The sequence below is a fragment of the Neolamprologus brichardi genome, chromosome 11 (genome assembly GCF_056152115.1).
Source record: "Neolamprologus brichardi isolate AB-2024 chromosome 11, ASM5615211v1, whole genome shotgun sequence".
Classification (NCBI taxonomy): Eukaryota; Metazoa; Chordata; class Actinopteri; order Cichliformes; family Cichlidae; genus Neolamprologus; species Neolamprologus brichardi.
In genome coordinates, this window is record NC_142114.1 from 30,030,803 (window position 1) to 30,050,193 (window position 19,391).

The 19,391-nt window shown below is 42.0% G+C and overlaps 2 protein-coding genes across 2 annotated transcripts in view; both read right to left on the reverse strand.

Moving 5' to 3' along the window:
* The window catches only part of LOC148100712 (uncharacterized), a 42,294-nt gene that overhangs the window by 4,711 nt on the left and 18,192 nt on the right, over nt 1-19,391 (reverse strand). Inside the window, exons 17-24 of the mRNA XM_087848530.1 lie at nt 19,086-19,357; nt 18,672-18,800; nt 17,947-18,076; nt 14,255-14,284; nt 13,838-13,879; nt 12,525-12,572; nt 11,472-11,515; nt 11,185-11,295 (exon numbers count right to left, since the gene is read on the reverse strand). Coding sequence (XP_087704656.1) covers nt 11,185-11,295; nt 11,472-11,515; nt 12,525-12,572; nt 13,838-13,879; nt 14,255-14,284; nt 17,947-18,076; nt 18,672-18,800; nt 19,086-19,357 — 806 coding nt within the window. The remainder of the gene's footprint in view (nt 1-11,184; nt 11,296-11,471; nt 11,516-12,524; nt 12,573-13,837; nt 13,880-14,254; nt 14,285-17,946; nt 18,077-18,671; nt 18,801-19,085; nt 19,358-19,391) is intronic.
* Nucleotides 9,352-10,522, reverse strand: LOC148100714 (uncharacterized). Its single transcript, XM_087847897.1, has 5 exons — nt 10,507-10,522; nt 10,322-10,403; nt 10,156-10,218; nt 9,992-10,054; nt 9,352-9,880 (listed from the first exon to the last, which is right to left on the reverse strand). The coding sequence occupies exons 1-5, from the start codon at nt 10,520-10,522 to the stop codon at nt 9,352-9,354; spliced, it is 753 nt and encodes a 250-aa protein (XP_087704023.1).

The window sequence follows — 19,391 nt, forward strand, 5'->3', positions numbered from 1 at the left end:
TCCAGAAAAAGACATCGTTGAGGCGTAATTAACTCAGATGACGCAGCTCTACACACATTCATTTAACACTGAGCATAGACTGAGAAAGCATGAATAAAAAGAACAACAACAATGCAGGCTTCTATGTAAGCCTCTTCTCGAATGCTTCGGCGCATGTTTACCCGGGTAATAAGATATCTAATTTTAGAACAAAGTTAGCAAAACCTATTGTTTTGGATCAGCCGTATGAGGTTGCTGTTATAGAGATACAGTACCCACGCATATGGATGTCTTTTCCACAATCAGATTCGCAAGTGGAAATTCATGACCCAGTCAAAGATGGAACCATCGCCGTAACCATGATCGAACTGTCTGTGGGTCATTATGCATCTGTGGAACAGATAATAAAAGAATTTAATTTTAAATGTCAGCAGTACCAAACCACTGGAGACCTTAAAATGCAATACAACACAGTTACTAACCATGCCTGTGTTATGGGACCTAGGGGCACTATTCTCACATTTAGAGGGAGACTGGCGGAAATCCTAGGATTCGAAACAGGAGAGCCGTTTGTACTTCATTATAAAAACACATATGCCCCGCACCCCGCAGACATATACGGGGGAAAATATAACATCTTTATTTATGCAGATATCGTTGATTACCAGCTTGTGGGTGACGCCCACGCGAGGCTATTAAGAGCTATAAATATCACGGACGATGACCGCCGCCTGCCTATTCTACAATTTGACAGCCCACACTACACACCTGTGTCAAAGACACTGATCGACGACATAGAAATTGATTTGAAAGACGATCGAAATCAACACATACCCTTTTTATACGGCAAGGTGTTTGTCAAGTTACACTTCCGACCGATAACCCACCATTTTTGAAAAAAAAGGATGGCCGTCTACAGCACTGATGACTCAAAATATGTAAAATACTACTTATCACAGGCTGGTGGAGAGCTCGGAGGGTATGTTGGGACCAGTACGCAATATGGGTCAGGGCTGGGTGGGTTGTTCCGCAGCTTGTTTAGATTTGCTGTACCACTGTTTAAAAAAGGAGTTAGCATAGTCAAACCACACCTAAAAACAGCCGCATCGGGCATAGTGTCTGATGTCATAACCAACATAACCAGACCCTCAACCACTAAGCAGGACGGTAGCGGATTGTATGTGTATACGCCCAGACCATCTAAGACCCCACCCCCAGGGCAGCTGTTGTCTAAAAAGCGTAAAACCACAAAACCTAACAGGAGAGCTAACAAACGGACACCGCCACGCAGAGTGAAAAGACCCAGAACCAGTCGTTCTAAAACTGCAGCGTTTGACATATTCTAAATGGCACTGTTACACAGTCATTCTGGAGAATGTGTAAAAACAGAGCTGGACCTGTTTACTGTTCCCTACACACAGACTAGCATTGAGAAAAGTACATTTATCGAAATCCCACCTGTATCTGCAATCACTGATGGAGGGCCGATCGAGTTTTACATCTCATCGTCCGGTGAAGATTACCTGGATCTAAATGACTCATATATCTACACACGTGTGAGAATCACAAACGCTGATGGCTCAAACCTGGCTAGGGACGCTAATGTAGGATTTATTAATTATCCTGGATGCAGCATATTTAGTCAAGTTGATGTTAATTTGGGAGACCGACTCATTAGTCAATCATCCAACACATATCCATACAGAGGTGTGATAGAATGTCTTATCAATTATAATAAGGACACTTTAGACACACAGTTCAGCACCGGGTTATTCTGTAAGGATACATCATCACACATGAATGACACATCTATAGAAGGAGAGAACCAGGGCCTGGTGACCAGAGGCGGCTACACAGCAAATAGCAGTATTGTTGAATTGATTGCACCAGTACATGCAGACCTGTTTTTTCAAGAAAAACTGTTACTTAATGGAATCGACCTGTCACTGAAATTTGTGCGCTCTAAAGACGAATTTGCTCTCATGACAGCGGATGCCAATGCATACAGAGTTAAAATTGTCTCAGCCAGTCTCTTTGTCAAGAAAGTTAGTGTATCACCGACCGTCAGACTTGCACACAGCAAGGCATTGCACCATGCAAACGCAAAATACACGGTAGACAGAGTGTCTTTAAAGACCTTCTCCATACCTGCAGGGGCTAGAATATCAACAAATGACAATTTATTTATGGGTAGGATACCTAAATTTGTGATCATTGCATTTATAGACAATGAAGCATACACTGGCTCCTACCAGCGTAATCCATTTCATTTTGAAAACTGTGATATAGAATTTATGTCTTTATATGCTGATAGTCAGGCTTATCCTGCTAAACCATTCCAGCCAAATTTCCAGAGAAAACACTATACCAGAGAATTTTACCAGCTGATACAAACCACAGGAAGACATTTAAAGGACAGATCCTTAGCTATTACACGTGCTGACTTTGGTAACGGCTACACTTTATTCTGTTTCAATCTGGAAGCTGACGAAGGACATTCAGGGAATGTGTCGTTAATTAAAACTGGGAACGTGAGATTGGAAACCCGTTTCAGAAATCCACTACCCTGTACAGTGAACCTCTTGTGTTATTCGGTATTTGATTCAGTCATTGAAATATCCAACATGAGACAGGTGCTCTTGGACTACTATTGAGACAAAAACGGTCATGAACACTATAGAACTATCAGCCGTGATCGGCAGCATTATCAATAAAAACACACATTTCCTAGGCGTGTTAGCCTATGATCAGCTAACCACTGAACGGCTTCAAAGACTCCCTGCTATGGGTATTGTAAACACCCACCCTTCTACGATGCCCGGGGAACATTGGCTTGCTGTTTATATTTCGAGAGACAGACGCGGTTATTTTTTTGATAGTTTTGGTCACTCGTTAGACAGTTTTCCCCCAGCAATAAAGATGTTTCTTCTAAAAAACTGTTCCACTGTTTTATATTCAGGAAAACAAGTGCAGAACGACTTCTCCATCACATGCGGTCAACATTGTGTATTTTTTTTATATCATGTGCAAAATGGTGTATCTTATGAGCGTCTGCTTAACATGTATGGGTCTGATTTAATTTGTAATGATGCTATGGTGTGTCGATTTGTCAACAACATACAACCTGTTGCTGTATGCAGTGATTACGTGTGTGTGCAATGCGGATACTGACATGTACTAATGAGAATAATAAAAACAACATGAGAGCATGATAATCGAGTCAATGGTATTTATTATCAAATCTCGTATATATATATATATATATATATATATAGATTCACAACATACATTGTTTAAACATAAATAAAAGAAATCAAACATTAAACAGTAATAAAAAAGAAAAACATATATTTAACAGTAATAAAGACATAATATATTTAACAGTAATAAAATAAAACAAAACAAAACAATTTAGCAGCAATAAGTGAAAAAAAAACATTACAGTAGAAAAACATCAAACAGCAAATATTTTTAGCAGAAAAACAATTTCAGGTGCAATAAGAAAAAACCTGAATTCAAAAATCCAACCACTCTACAGGACCCCCCTTTAATTTGTTTTTTTTATTCTTTATTTTTTTTAGTGTACTATGTCGCAGCGGTCCACCAGGGGTGATCTTTTTTGGTGTGTGTTTTAAAAAACCAGGGTCTTCAGACAGTGTGTGATCGGTTTTATACATGGCGACGGTCTTACGTATGCCTGTGTTAGATATGGCTGATAACGGTACGTTTAAATCTGAGACAGCTTTTAAAAACTCTGTCCAGCCGATAGGTCTCAAACCCTCAGAGGGTGTGTGTGTGGTTGTGACGCCTTTAATTAGATCATAAATGTGTGAACCAGGGATGGTGTGTTTATCAACAACAATTTCGCCTTTGTCGTTGTAAGAGATCAAGTGTGGCGAACGGCTCACCGCTGATAGAATAAGTTCTGCATTCCTCCTACTCCTTTTAGGTATGTGTGTTAAAACATTCTCCGCAACAAGATCCCTCACCCCTGCATCACCATGAACAGGCGATGTGTCCGCCGACTGGGGTTGCACATCCCTGTTAAATTGTTCAGGTAATGATAAAGACAATACATTCTTTTCACGGGCACCTTGTCTCACAAGGGTAAGGTATCTTTGGAGAATATCGCTGTATTTTTTAGCCTTCTCATACACATCTATGTCAGAATCTTGTAACACTTGTAACATCTCCTTGTCCAACTCGTTCTGAGACTGTTGTCTGATGCTGCCTGTTTGCTGCTGCTGCTGCTGCTGCTGTTGCTTTATTAAGTCCAACTGGTGTTGGGGTACCAAAAACATCTTTTGCACATGTTCCATTTTCACCTGTTTGCTATCAGACTGGTTATGAAAGGGATTGCAGCCCCTAATAGCGGTAGTAAAAACCCTCCAGATTGGTTGATTGTCTTTCTCTTTTTCAAAGTTTTTATTTTTTTGTCTGCAATCAGTCTGATTATTGATTTTTTCTTTTTCAGCTGTCTGTACTGCTGATTGGTCAGTGGAATGTTACCATGCAAAGTTTGAATTACTAATAATAACTCTGCGTAGAGTAGGAGGAGCCCTGTATATCATCTCCAACAGAGACAGATTCCTCCGCATGCGTGATGACATCCTTTCACCTCTTTGCTGATTTTTGTTTTGGAATGTAAACAACCGGACGCTCTGATAGTAAATTTGTTCTGAGTCTTAAATAGTCCGGGGTCTTAGCTTTATAGTCTATTAAAAGATACCCGTATGTTGTGGATGTGGCATCATTAAATGCTTCTATAAAATATTTAGTATTACCCGGAAACATTTGCCTACCTAAAAGCATAACCTGATATTTATCTCTCGGATTTTTAAACAATATTAGGTAGTTAGTGTTCAAGGAAATGGTTCTACTGGATTTTCCTTGAATAAACAAATTCTGAACCAGATATATACAACTCAAATTCCTATGATGCACATACTTTGTGAACACATTTTGTACTTCTAAATTGTTGGCTGCATCGTTCATTACATCGTCTATAATTAACAAATTGTTCTTTTCTGCAGGAAGAAGGGTGTCATCAGCAAGAGATTCGGGTATACCGTTAACAAAGTTTATGTCTCTTATCTTAAGAAGCTGGTCATATAATGGCTGCCAGCATGAGTATATATATACAATATTGTCAATGCTGCATGATATAATCCTGGAAGAATTTTCAATTATGCTTTTAACAAAAAAAGTCTTGCCGCAGTTACTGGGACCGCTGACCACCATACTGAACGGGTGCTGCAACCGCGCGTCAAACCCCTGTTCTAATTTAAAATCCATAAGGTACGGTTGTATAGTCTGGGAGCACACGGCGCTTATTGTAAACAACTTTAACTTTTTTCACAATGGTTTTATTCTTCAAATGAAGTTTCTTTTTATCGCGTCTGATGCTATCAGACACGGCAACTAGGTGTGCGTCTGATGTCTGATTGGTTACAAACTTGTGGACTAAACCTTTCAAGGAGTCGTGGGTGACAACTTTTGAGTTTAATGCATTCAGTGTCACGCCTTTACATTTGACCTGGGTCTTGCCCAGCGATGTGTGATACGCGTAGCATTTTGGCCCACCAGAAACAAATTCCGCTATGTAATCCTCCACACCACCCTCTCCACAGGCTAATTCGCTTGTGAGATCCCCCAGAAACGGACCTAGAAGAGGCATCCACTCGCCAGGGCGTGCCGTGAAAATGACACTGTCCGTGTCACAATACAGCACGCGCTGCTGCAAGTTGTCTAGCAAATCATACAGCATGAGTCTGGCGTGTGCAGTGGTCATGGCCCCGACAAAGACATTAACGTCCTTCACACGGGAAGCTCTACCATCAGCATGCCGCCACTGCACCATTGCGACGTCGTCAGAGATGAAACAAAACTGACGCACGTCGTACTGGTCGCTAAACATTAGCTGGCTAAATCTGGAAGGGTCTGTAATGAGCTCAGATGATGCCATATTTGACCTCATGCTGAAACGACCCCATAACGAGTTTAGCAACAGCTTGTTACAGTTACGAACAGCTTTATTTACACAAATCTTGGATGGGTCTAGCATTATTCCCTCCTTCTCATAATACTCGTCTATGTACTTCTTCTGTTCGTCAGGTGTCTTGACGTGTTCAGGATACCCCGAGGCCTCCTGTTTGAGTTTTAGGAAGGCTTTCACATAATCTTTAAACAATGTGTCGGTCTTATTGGGGAAATGCCACACCTCATCAATAGCAAGAACCTTGTATCCCTTCTCAACAGCTTTTTCAAGCTCAAATGAGACCCAAGTGCCTTTCAACACCCGCTCACTGTCCCTGTGCCCACATGCAGTATGCTGGTTTTGGTCTTCAGCACACATGCTGCAGAGTGGAAACATCAGTTTTCCGTGGCACCTGTAGGGAAGGACGGGGTGAAAAAGACCCTTAGGGGGGAGCACTGTGCATTTAACAAAGCCGAAATAATTTTCTAGCTTGTCAAAGTTGGTGTAAATGACTTGAGGGTGTCCTACAGGATAGTCTTTTTTAGACTGTACTGTGGGATAGAGACTGGTGAAGTCGTAGTAAAATATTTTTTCATCACAACCAGCCTTGTGGTACAGCTTTATAGCATTTGTGCGACCTCCAAAAAGGGCGTCTCGGGGATTCATGCATTCTGGCTTTCTGTATGTGTGCATGAAAGCCACAACTGCAGGGTCTGTCTGCTTCAAGGCAGCCCATTCACATTCCCACATCACTATTACGCTCACACTGTGTTGTGATCTCAGTGCATCAACTTTGTCACAAAACATGCGATGCAGCAGTCCATAGGATGCTTTGCTGACAGGATTAACTTCACTCTCGGGGTAACATTTAACACAGCCGTGGTGAAAACATCCTGCAAATTCATAAGCTGTATTACTTGTGGGGTCAAAACCGTCCACAAAATACGGTCCAACCCTCTGTTCGCCTCCTCTGAGAGCATGTTTTACCACTTTGTTGGTGGTGTGGGACACGTATTGAAGCCATTCGATAGAGACGTTAGAAAACGTCTTATTCTGCTCAACGTATGCCCCGTCATACGTGAGAGCGAGCGTGTCTCTAGGCAGAAACAGCGTTTTATACACACCCATACTAAATGCAGCCAAGGTGGTATACATGAATGGATCAACTTGTGTACAACCCAGTAACGTGTCACGATAAATGCTGCATGCTTTACGCAGGACATCAACATCGTTAACACAGTAACGCCTGAGTTCAGCCTGAAAATCAAAGGGATTCTGTGAGGCAACCTGGTACCATTCCATGAATCGCACCTTATCGCTTTCAGACATGTGCTCATAGCCGTAGAAGGAGGGGTCTGGGTACGGTCCCACATAATGCTCATTATCCCTCGTATTAAACCTGTGTGGGAAATGGCCCTTCTGCAGGTCTTGAAAACCTAAAGCAGAGGGTATTTTGGCAAGGCCCATGGGCAAAAAGCTGAACGAATCAATCCATCGCTGGTCATAGTCCCTGTCATACATCAAAATCACACGGCTGCCGCTCATTATGACACTAGGTGTTATGCACTGTCTGACAAAGTACTCGAGGAGTATGTAGTTGTCAAAGCCAGATGCATTATGTGCTATGAAAGTGTACCCACGAAACCTTGGGCGTCTGTAATGTTGCACAAACGCCTCCACACACTTTAATGTGTTAAATGTGAACTTATTGCCCTTCAGATCAGACGCACACACAAAGTTAGCCTCGTGTTTACCATTGTGGTACCTAGTCTCGAAATCATATAAAATGTATTTATCGCTAGGCTTCTGTTTTTCAACAGGCTGTATGAAACACTGATGGTCGGAGTCTCCGGGTAATTTAGGCTCGCGGCAGTGTTCGCATCTAGGCTGGGCACATCTGTGTGGCGATTTCTTGGATTCTCTATATGGGGTGCCACAGTGCATGCAATGTTTCATATTATCACAGGGGATCATGTTGTGTTTTAATTCAGGTAATTTGTGTTGCTGGTAACAGTGTTGTGATTTGCAGATGCGGTTACAGTCGCTGCATTTCACTGTGGGACCCCTGTGGTGTTGACAGAGTGTATAACATGTGTTACATCTATGTTTACAGCTATGGTGTAATGCTGTATTATATGTACTGTAACAGAAATTACACACATAGGATGCACCAAGAAAAGCGGTTGGGTTTAAAATCATGTGGTAATGTTGATTATGGAGATACATCATCAACGTGTTTGTGTTTGGCGCTTCATGTGTGAAAAAACATTCCAGGCGTTTACGCCCTTCTGTGTGGTAATAGATTACAATCTTAATGTTGAAGCGCTTCTCAAATTTACTGACGTCGGTGAATGATACTTGCTGTGTGTCACATAGACCTACTTCAGCATGCATCCGTTTAGCTGTAGCGAGTTTTTCTAACTCAGAGGCTGATGAGTTTAATGAATGTGCTATACATAGGGAGAAGCACAAATTGTTGTGTGTGTTGTTTGGTGTGTATAAATGTCTGCCTTTCTTTGAGAGAATCTCATCATAAGGGATTTGTGCCAGTCTTAAGCGAGCCCCACCACTACTGTTCTGAGCTACCGTGACAATAAACTCTAATTCATCATCACCGATAGATTCATCATTACTCTGCATAACTTGTGCAATTCGATCGAGAAACAGCTCTGGATCATACCGATCATCAGCGTTTAAAACAGCCTGAACATCTGAAGCCAGCGAGGGGCCACGCAGGACCACGTTTAGAACACTGCCCTGTTGAGATCCAGCCACAGCTCGGTCTACCACATTGGCTAAGCACTCGCGCACTCGCTCAGGTACTTGTTCTGGATGATCAAGACTTATACCCCTAAAATCAAGGCGCTCACGCAATTCGCGAGCATTAAAATTAGGTATCTCTCTAATGTGTGGCTGGGAGCGCCTGCCAGATCCAGATTGCACAACGGGCTCAATCACGATAGTATCACTTTGTGAGAAATTTACAATGACTGAGGGGGTGTGTGGTGTTGCAGCGGTGCCCGGACACGCATGTGTGTCTGTAGTACTAGTAGAAGTGGTAACAGACTCAATAACACCAGCAGCAGCAGCAGCAATACGGTTAGCATCAGTAACAACAGTGGTCCGAGCAACACCTGATGTACTATCACTATTATTAACAACAACAATAGCCCCATCATCAATAGCAGGCGTAGGAACAGTCTGACGAGGATGTGCATCAGATGAGGCTGATGCAGGCACACTATTAAGTCTAGCTATAATATCGTCTAATTTGTTATCTGTTTCTTCAACCCACTGCATAAAAGTCTCTAAGTCAAAACATCTAACAGGAGTGGAGGTTCCGTTATTATGCTTAAATAATTTATTTGGAGGGTCCATGGTCTGGAGTTTAAAAGTCAGGGACTTGAAATTTTGCTGCAGATGATGTCTAATGTACTACACACTTTTTTTATGAATTTGATAAACTGTTGGTTTTGTATCTGTGCTTCTTGGTGATATTGATTGAGTCTAGCTTCAATCAAACATAATTTATCAACTAATGAAGCTATATGACTCTGTTCAACAGGTTGAGCGTCTGAAACCTTCATGTAAGCATCATACGCCGCTGATATTTGAGAGTCTGTTATACCGTCGTCTTCAAAATCTACGTGTGAATCAATGCTATTTCTGACACATTCTGGTGGGGTGAGTATATGAACAAGATCGAAATCTGATATACTGTATTCAAAAACATCAGAGAAATCACGAGGCAAGCACTCACTCGGGGGTGTTGCAGGACCGCTGATGAAGATCGCTTCTGACTCTCCACTGTTGCACAAAGCTCCAGGTTTTTGTTGTTCTGGGAGGTCGATACTGTTTAAACATTCCAAAAACGTCTGGAGTACGGTGTCCTGATCATTATGAGGAGGGGTACTGTGCTGCAGTCTGTGAAGATAGATATGTGTTAAAACATTTATACATGTACCCATTTCAAACAGAATAAGCGTGTCTCCCTCTCTATCTCTTTTTATCTAATTTATATATACCTATGCTTACCTTGTAGTGTGTGCTATTCCTGACGGCCCTGGTTCTCCGCACATAAGGTTCTCTGGCGTGGCTCTGTATGTGTAAAACGGTCGGTTTTAGAACATTTGGAATTGTTTAAACCCATTTGCTGTTTTTTTAAAAATACACAATTATACACCCCGTTGTATACATACCTTTTGTAAGGATGGGCTCTGTGGTCACGGTGTCTGAATGTTTTCCTGCTCAGTTTGTTAACCCTGGAACAAATCAAAGAAAAACTCTGTCATTATATAATTTAAAAGAATCGCAAGCTTAAAACATACATACATACGCTTAAAAATCGCGTAATTCTGTACACACCTTGTGCCTGTTAGAGTAGTTGTTCCATCTGTGAAAGCCCCCGTTTCTAAAGAAAAGGGTGCTGTGCCGTTCTCCCGAACTCCTGAAAATTAAGCTTTTGTTTTAGGAAAAAGATAGTTTGAATATCCTATAATATGTTAACATAACACTTTTAAAAATACAATAATAGGTTTTGTTTTACTTACCGTTTAAGATGTCCATGTTATAAAGAACGATGATAGTTTTGATGATCTCAAAGAAAGTGGTGTTGTCGCGACGAATGCAGAGTTCACCCTGAGCCTAGCATAGGTCTCAGTTAAATACCTTCTCCAGGAACAATGCCAGTACACAACTGTTTCACACCTTAAGGTTCACACTCCCTTGCTACTTCCCAGAGTTCTCGAAGAGACAAAAGACACATGCTCTGGAGGTCCTGTTTCCTGCCATCAACCTTACTACACCCCCCTACCTTTATAAAATTAGTCTAGCCTCAGTACACAACTGTTTCACACCTTAAGGTTCACACTCCCTTGCTACTTCCCAGAGTTCTCGAAGAGACAAAAGACACATGCTCTGGAGGTCCTGTTTCCCACCATCAACATCCTTTCTACCATTTGCCTAAGTGGCTTTGCCTCATTCTTAGTTCAACATTGCGAAATCCCGATTTTTAAATAAAATGATCGCATCAACCCTGGAAAGAAACCCAGTATATGTGTGAAAAAACTAGTTAAATTAAAACTAGGGGGCAAAAAAAGTGCATTTGTATTACTACTACCATCCAATTCAATCACGAGGGGGTTTTATTCAGTTTTACATTCTGAATTATGTTTAACCTGCATTTTAATGACTTAAAGCTTTTGTGTGTAAAGTCAGGCGTTACTCACCTTTGGCATCTGTGCTGCAGCATCACTGTCCCACTGTAACTTTAGCTTTTTAAGCTCTTCTTCTTCTTCTGGATCCTCATCGTACCTCTTTTTGTTGGATTTGACCAATGACTGGTAAAGTTAAAGCAAAGAAAGGAATATGATTAGATCAGTGATTAGTTAGTTAAGTGTAAGAACCATCACATTTAAACATTTTTAACACAGCATTTAAAATATTGCTTTTAAAAATTTAAATCTTATGAATGAAGCTGTGTTGTGTAAAGTCAGAATAAGTTTATCTTACTCACTTTCCTTCCCCGTGCAGGAGGATGTTTATCCACCGAGTGTTTCTCTGAGAGAGAAGAAAGATGAAACATAAATATTGATTGATTTGATTCATGAAGAGTTTTCCGATGGAGTGGAGTGTGTTTAATGTGCCAGGTTAAATATGCTATGAAAACATCAGAATCAGACTAGCAGCAGATATCTAACATTAATGGACTCATATAAAGTGACCAGGCTTTAAATTAAGGATTAAAGGATGAATCGTGGTCAGCAGGTTCCTCTGTCTTTGGCTGCATCCACACATGCAAGGATCATTATTGTAAACTTTGCATATCGTTTCTTAATGGTTTGTTTTATATCACCACCTTTTGTTATGGCAATGCTCTTTTAAAATGCATTTGATGCACATTTTAGTGTGGAGGGAGATATTTTTTGAAATGAACTCAGAAAAATCCCCGTTTTGGAAAACAAAGGGTAAATGGGCGGTTCTTATTTAGTACTTTTCTACCAGATGTCTCATTCATCCATTCATACAAACACTTTTTCTGGGCTTTCTATCTCAAATTCACACTCCAGTGAGCCGGGTTCAGTGTCCTGCCAAAGGATACTGAATCCAGACTGCAGCAGCCCTGAATTAAACCACCAACCTTCTTGATAACCATGTGCACATCCTTTGTCCCATTTTCAGTTAACTTCCTGTTTTATTTTCAAAGCTGGGTTGTTCCTTTTCCTGCCTGCATTCATGTCTATGATTAAGTTACAAGTGCTTTAGTATCCTTCTCCACGGCGTGCATTTAGTCTGTGCATTTTCACTCTCCCTGGTCATTTTCTCATTGGCTTTAACTCCTGTTGTCTCCCTGTATCAGCTTTTCCTTCTTGTTTTGGATTCTGTGGTCACTTTTTTTTTTTGCTTCTTTCGCAGTGGTTTTCATTCCAGTTTCACTCTATTTTTAGTTTTGAGTAAAGTCTAAGTGTGTGCAGTTCATCTTCAGTAAGGCAACAACTATGACAGTTTTTTCTTGAATACTAAAAGTAATTTACTGAAAAGATAGAACAGTTAATATCCGTGAACCTACCAGCTGCCAACGTGCCGACACCAGCTGCTCCCCTTGAGGATCCTGCAGCTGTGAAACATTGAGGAAATTTTACTGTAAGAAGTTAATTGGTCTGATTATCTGCCATCATAACAGGAAACTAATATAAATGTTTAATAGAAACACAGACTGTAGTTCCTCTGCTTTCCTACATTTTTACTTTTTAATGATTGCACTAGTGATAATTTCATTTGTTGGGCTAGTCAGTTAGTTATATTGCCAGAGACAGAAAGGCAGGCACTCAGACAAAGGCAGTTACAGGGAGGCGAGTCTCCCCACCAGCAGCTTAAACTGATTTCTGGTGATTACTACTAGGGTAATACTCTACAGTAAAAGAGAGCCCAAACCTTTCAACCAGTCCAGTATCTCCTGTATAAGGGTTCATCTCAGCTCTAACACAACATAAATACTTTTATATATATATATATATATATATATATATATATATATATATATATATATATATATATATATATATATATACACATATGTATGTGTGTGTGTGTGTGTGTGTAATATATGTAATTCTCTAACCTGCAGCGTGGCCAGAAACTGGATGACCACGTTTAATGTAAGGAAAAAATTGGAATATGGACGCTTGATGTCATTGTTTAATGTATCAGAGTTTAATAATGAAGGTTATGGTCAAACCATAATCATGTAAAAAGCAACATATCCAGTAATAGGTCATATGAGAGGGCATGGAAAGAGATGTACAACACACTTTGACATCATCACAATGATGCCATAAAGTTTTGACAGCTTATAGAAGCCAAAGTTTTCAGCCAATTCTGCTCCAATCACATGGGTAAAGATAATTGAATACACCATCTTAGTATGTAATACCTCAAGGTCAAAGGTCAGGGTCCCACGATATAGGAAAAAGCTTTAGTTTCTATTTAATCATCTCAAAAATTTAAAGCAACATATTAGTCATTGTGGAACATCAGCACTTTCTTCGTTTGAGCTCTTTAACACATTATGTTTTCATGACTTCACAAAGACACAAAAAGGTTAATAAACTAGACTAGATTTCCATATTAACAATGCTGACATAAGCATGTTGTAATAACAGCCAGCTAAAGTAGATATGTTTAATAAAAACAGGCTGATGTCATCATGTTGTGATAAAAACATCATAAACATCAAACTTTTAGTACAGCCCTTGCTCTTAGGGGGAGTTGTGCTCTCTGAGTGCGCCTGCTTACTGTGCAGTGTCTACACTTGGGTCCTCTTGTCAACAACAGCAACAAAATCCTCTAATAAGAAAATATGTTGATATATGTTACCATTACCTGAAGTACTGACACCAGTTGCTCCCCTTGAAGTTCCTGAAGCTGTAAAGACATTTTTTAATTGTGTATTAAATGCACCAATTTAATTAATTTTCATTACAAACAAAGAAACAGATAAAATTGTCTAATATAGACACATTTGTCCTTAACTCACTCTTCTTCGTTTTAAATGACTCACTGCTGATCTGTTTAATTCACTCAGTGTCTGAAAAGTCTGTTTATCATTACAGATGAGCTTCTAAAGTGAACAGTCACTGATGCCAGGAATGTTTTAGCAGTACCAACACAGTACAAACTATTATGTTAAACAGCATTCGACTTAACTCTACTAGTTAAAGGTACAGCAACACATTTTATCTTATAATATGAGTGAAAGTAAAGAATTAGTTTGAATACTCTTTAAGTGTATTTTCTTACCTTCAACATAACCAGACATGGGATAGTCATCTGAAATTTAAGGAAAATCAAAGTATGAATGTTTGATATTGGGGTTTGATGTGCTTCATTCAGGGACCAAAAATTATGAAATAGCAGAGAAATAACACGTTCACATTGCTGTTGCTCTTCAATATGCAGTCGTCAAATAAAAGGATGAAAGTTTATATTGGAAGGAACAGACTTTATCTCGTTTGACAGACTAGTTACACAATATGGGATCAACAAGAAACGATTTTTGGAATATCAACAAATTAAATCCATAGTAAAAAAGAAATTTAATCCCAGTGAAGCTGAATTACAAACACCACCAAGTGTGGTACTATTTTTTAGTCTAAAACGCCCCAAATTATTGTCTAAAATATACAGAACACTTTCTAAAATTGATGAATCAATATCCCTTCCTATTGCAAAATGGGAAGCAGATTTATCGATCAGCTTAGACCAAAACCTTTGGTCTCAGATATGCTTAAAAACCTTTCAATGGATCAGAAATCCCAGTTTGCAATTAATACAATACAAAATATTGCATAGAGTGCACTATACTAGTCATAGGATGTTCAAGATGGGCTATACGCCTTCCAACAACTGCTCACACTGCACAGCAAATACGCCGGACAATTACATCCACACTCTTTGGTTCTGTCCACCAGTTCAGAAGTTTTGGCGTGAGATATGTGAAGACTTATCAAAGAGTCTGAAATGTAACATTCCAGCCTCCCCTTTAGTATGCTTGCTGGGCAACTTGGATGAGGTCACTGCAGAAATAAACACAGCCCACGTTGTTTTTACGGCCCTATGCATTGCCATGAAAATGGTCCTCATTAACTGGAAAAATAAAAATAATCTTAATTCTAACCAATATAAAAACCATATAATAGATCACATTAGTCTTGATACAGCCTCTGCCATCACATTTGATCAATCCCTTTGGGCTCCTTTGATCGGCTTCATCACCTAGTGTGTGTGTGTGGGGGGGGGGGGGGGGGGGGGGGTCATGGTTTGGTCCTGCCTTTGCTATTCTGGTTGATATGGGGGTAGGGACGGCCTTAGGGCGTCTGGGGAGTCCCTAGGGACGTTTTCCCTGGAGGGCCTAACCCGGGGGATGTGGCCATGACCTGGTTAGGGGCTCTGGTGGCTCTTAGATGGTGTTTTCCTTGTGGCTGCGTACAGTGGAGATGGGGGAGGGTCTGTGCTGGCGGACGTTGGTTACTGGCCTGGTAGCCTGGCTGCCCCTGGGTGGGTCCGGGACGGGCGTGGAGGCTTGGGGGTCTGGGGGTGCTCCGCCCCCGGTCTGGGGTGCTGGCTGGGCCTTGGGGGCTTGGGTCCTGGCTGTTGTGTCACCGGAGCTGTGGGCGGGTGGGTGCAGGGGGGCTCAGCCCCGGGGACCTCTGGTGCATCGGCCCAACTAGGGGGCTCTCTAACTGGTGGGGAGGTTGTTATATCTTTGCAGGTGGTCTCCTCTCTACAGGAGCTCACTCTGCAGGTGGGGGAGAGATATAGGAGAGGTAGAGAATGAACTCAACCTGGGTGTCTATTGTCTTGTGTAGTTTGGGAGATGATTGGATGATGGGGTGGGTGCAGTTTTCTCTGGGGTGGACTCTGTGGGGCTGGGCGGTGCTGCTGCTGCGGGCCCCGGTCCGGATGGGCCTGGGCCCCCTTGCCCTGGTGGGTTCCAGAGTGTGGGGATGCCTACTGGGGTCAGCGGGGGAGCTGGCCCCAGGGAGGGGCCGCTTGCCCCTCCCTTTCTTCCCTCCCCATCCTCAGCTGCTTCCCTCTTCCTGCTCTACCACACCCACCCACACACGCAGGGCTTGGGGTGCAGGTATGTCACCAGGGTGCAGGGGAGGCACTCCCCCTGTCCCCTTCTGGCCGCATGTGCCTCAATTTTATTCTGCAACCTAGACATCCACATTACTCACACTCTCACATAACACATACATATAGGGCCTTGGGGGTGGGCACGTTCTACAGCATCCAGAAGATGGTCGGTGTATTCCAACCCACCTCTGGCGCTGGTGCCCTACCCTCAATTTTAAATGCATATAGACACTAAGGGTTTTTGGGAGGAGCCGTGCTGCTCTCTGATGTTTTAAATGCACTTTAGAACAGCACACAGCAACACTACATATGAGCGGGTGGAGGGAGGTTTGGGGTCTTCACTCACCCCGGTTCTGTTAGCCGTCAGGGCTCAGGTGCTGGGAGGAGGTGCTGGCCGTCAGATTCGGGTCTGGGATGCGGGGCCTCCCTGCTACTGCAGATAAGGAGGTGGTCCGCTTGCCTCCACCCCAGAGAGAAGGGTAACTCCTGGGTCTAGGTGCGGCTTGCCCCTCTGGGGGCGGGGGTACCTGGACCTGGGATATAGAGTATGTTTGGGGAGTGTGACTGTCTGTGCAGTGTCTATTTGTGTCTGTCTACACGTTGGGTGAGTGCTTGGTATAGTATTTGGTTGTGTATATGGGGGTGGGAATGCACGTTTGTGTCTGCGTGCACCTGTTCGTCTGTGTCTATATGTCAGGTTGGGTCTTAGACTCGACCTCTCTGGGAACATCTCAGGCCCTCCAAAGTACGGAGGCCTATCTCCCCTCACCACACTCCCTGCCGGTGGCTGATGCCCTCAGACGTTGGTGTGTTGGTGGTCCTTGTCGACTGGGGCTGGGCACTCATGTATGTACCGGCTCACTCCTGGTGGCCGATTGGCGGAGCCTGACGCCTGTGGCCCGGCTGGGCCCCTTCTGGGGGATGGGATGCCCTCAGGCCTCTGGCCTCTGGCACAGCTGGCTGCCAGCAGAGCCCGCGGGCACGCCACTGCAACCCCCTCTGGCCTCTGCTCCGTAGCTGCTGGGTGACCTCTCGTTTGGGGCTCTACTCAGCTCTTCCCAGGAGGGTGGCACGGTTCCCCCCCTTTTGGTGGTCCTCCTCGGGTCCTCGTACTCTGGGGCCTCTGGATGTCTGGGGCCTGGATCTCCTCCATACCTGCTTCATGCCCTGGGGGACGGGGCTATGGCCCCCCACACTCCCTAGCAGATTGTTACATGGAGAAACCTTTGGAATACAAACATGCTGATCCACACAGGTGTGCACACAGGTGTACACACGGGTGTTCACAGACGCGGACTACACCTTTCTTGGCTGCTGCCTCAAAGCACATTGTGCGCTGTCTATCTTGCGTGCTGCACAATAGCGTTTAATATTTAGTATCTACTGTTATCTACTGCTAGCTAGTTTATTGTGATGGTGCTGTATTTATTATGTTGCTCTTTTTTTGTTTGCTTTCTCTTCTGTTTTTTTTTCTCCATACAGGTGATCCAGGTGTTTTGTTTGTTTTTCTTTCTTTCTTCCCCCCTTTCTCACCATCTCTTCTCCCCTCTGGTTTTCTTTCTCTCCCTCTCTTTCTTTCATTCTTTCTCCCTGTCCTATCCCCCAGTCATGTCTGTCCTGTTTGTAGCAACCGAAAATAAAATAAATGCATAATTATAATAAAGGTCAATCAAATGGACCAATATGGCAAGGCCATGATGATCCACTTGGTAAAATAAATCCGCTTGGCATCTTTCTTGGCCTTAAGACAACAATTCTGATGCTAAAGATCCAAACGGGACAAAAAAAAAAAAAAGGAAGAAAGTTTTCCATTACACTTTGCGTACATTGTATTATTTAACAGAATAACTAACCTTGATAAACATCACATGTCCAGACTGGTTCATCATTACTTGAGTGCAGGAGTGTAAGCCTGAGTTTTCTGTCTGGATTCTCAATGAACACTTCATAGAAGTTTATCCTGTTATATCTGAAGGTTAACTCCTGTGGGGAAAAGTGTAAAACACACACACACAAACACACACACACACACACACACACACACACACACACACACACGTAAGTAAGGAGTAATTTCAAACATTATGTTCAAAGGTTTGCAATATTTCAAACAGCTCAACAAACACGTCCATATTGTTTCTGTGCAGAGTGAATTACAATCTGTCTGCTCGTCCTTTTTAGATTTTTATTCATCACTGACTCTGTACATGATGTGTTGCTGAAGCTATCCAGTTATTTCATATTCCAGAAAGCTCATCACTGTTCATCACACTGCTGCCCTTCTGACCCGGCCCCAGATAAGTAGAAGAAAAAGCATGGATAGATAGATGTATGTAAAATACATATTTTGTGCAGCTTTTAACCCACTAAACAATTTTCTATGGTTTAGTGGGTTAAAAATACATGCTTTGGTTATAAAAGTGTTTGAAGATTGTGGTGATAATGTTAGAAAAGCAGAGAGCAGAAAGTGTTCTTAAAAACAAGCTTCAGACATGACTGAAATGTTTCTGAGTAGAGGTATATCTACACATACAATGAGGGGCTAGATCTCCTCAGCAGAGCTTTTTACAAACTGTACCTGTGGTTGAATTTCTGCTGTTTCCATGTCGGCTCTGAGGCTGAAAGTACGCTCAGTTTGCAGGTACTTGTCTGGGTGTGGTTTTTTGATTCTTTTGTATCCATCTGAGGATTCTTCCTTGTCTATTCCCTGTTATCAGATGATATCAGTCATCAGCAGCTGAAGATTTTAAAATTCAGTTTGGATTTAAAATCGCAAAATAAATTCATGATGAACTCTTAGGATAATGATCATTTTAGCTTATTACACTTTTATCATTGAGTTTGCAGTCAGTATGATGTCATATTTAAAAAATAATGGTCAGTGTGCCCAGATAATATTTTTCACCTTGTGTCTAGTATAAAATATAAAAGCAATCGTACTGTGACTTTCTTTGCCTGCACTGATCCTAATACATTGAATCTATTCAGTTACCTGTTCCAGAGCAGGATCCTGTCGGATTGGATAGACGTGGAGTTTGAGGAATGACGTGTTGGGTTTATAGTACATCAATGTGTAACAGCTGATTTTTGGACAAAATATGGAAGGTATATACGTAAATAAACGTATCAGAGCCGCTTTTAATGAGAAATGTGGTTCGGTTAACTTGACATGTGTTGGTGTGACCTCAGACACTTTTTCCACAACATCTCCACAGTCATCTATGTGAACGACTGCAAACTTGTCCAATATGTCAGGGATGTCATCTGCAGGAGAACACAACAACACAAACATGGTGAG

Bases quoted from the DNA above. Each gene is read 5' to 3' on its own strand.
- LOC148100714 (XM_087847897.1), bottom strand. The intron at 10,055-10,155 runs GTATGTATACAA...TTACACATACAG, and splicing joins AGAGCCCATCCTTACAAAAG to AGCCACGCCAGAGAACCTTA. The intron at 9,881-9,991 runs GTAAGCATAGGT...CTATCTTCACAG, and splicing joins GGAATAGCACACACTACAAG to ACTGCAGCACAGTACCCCTC.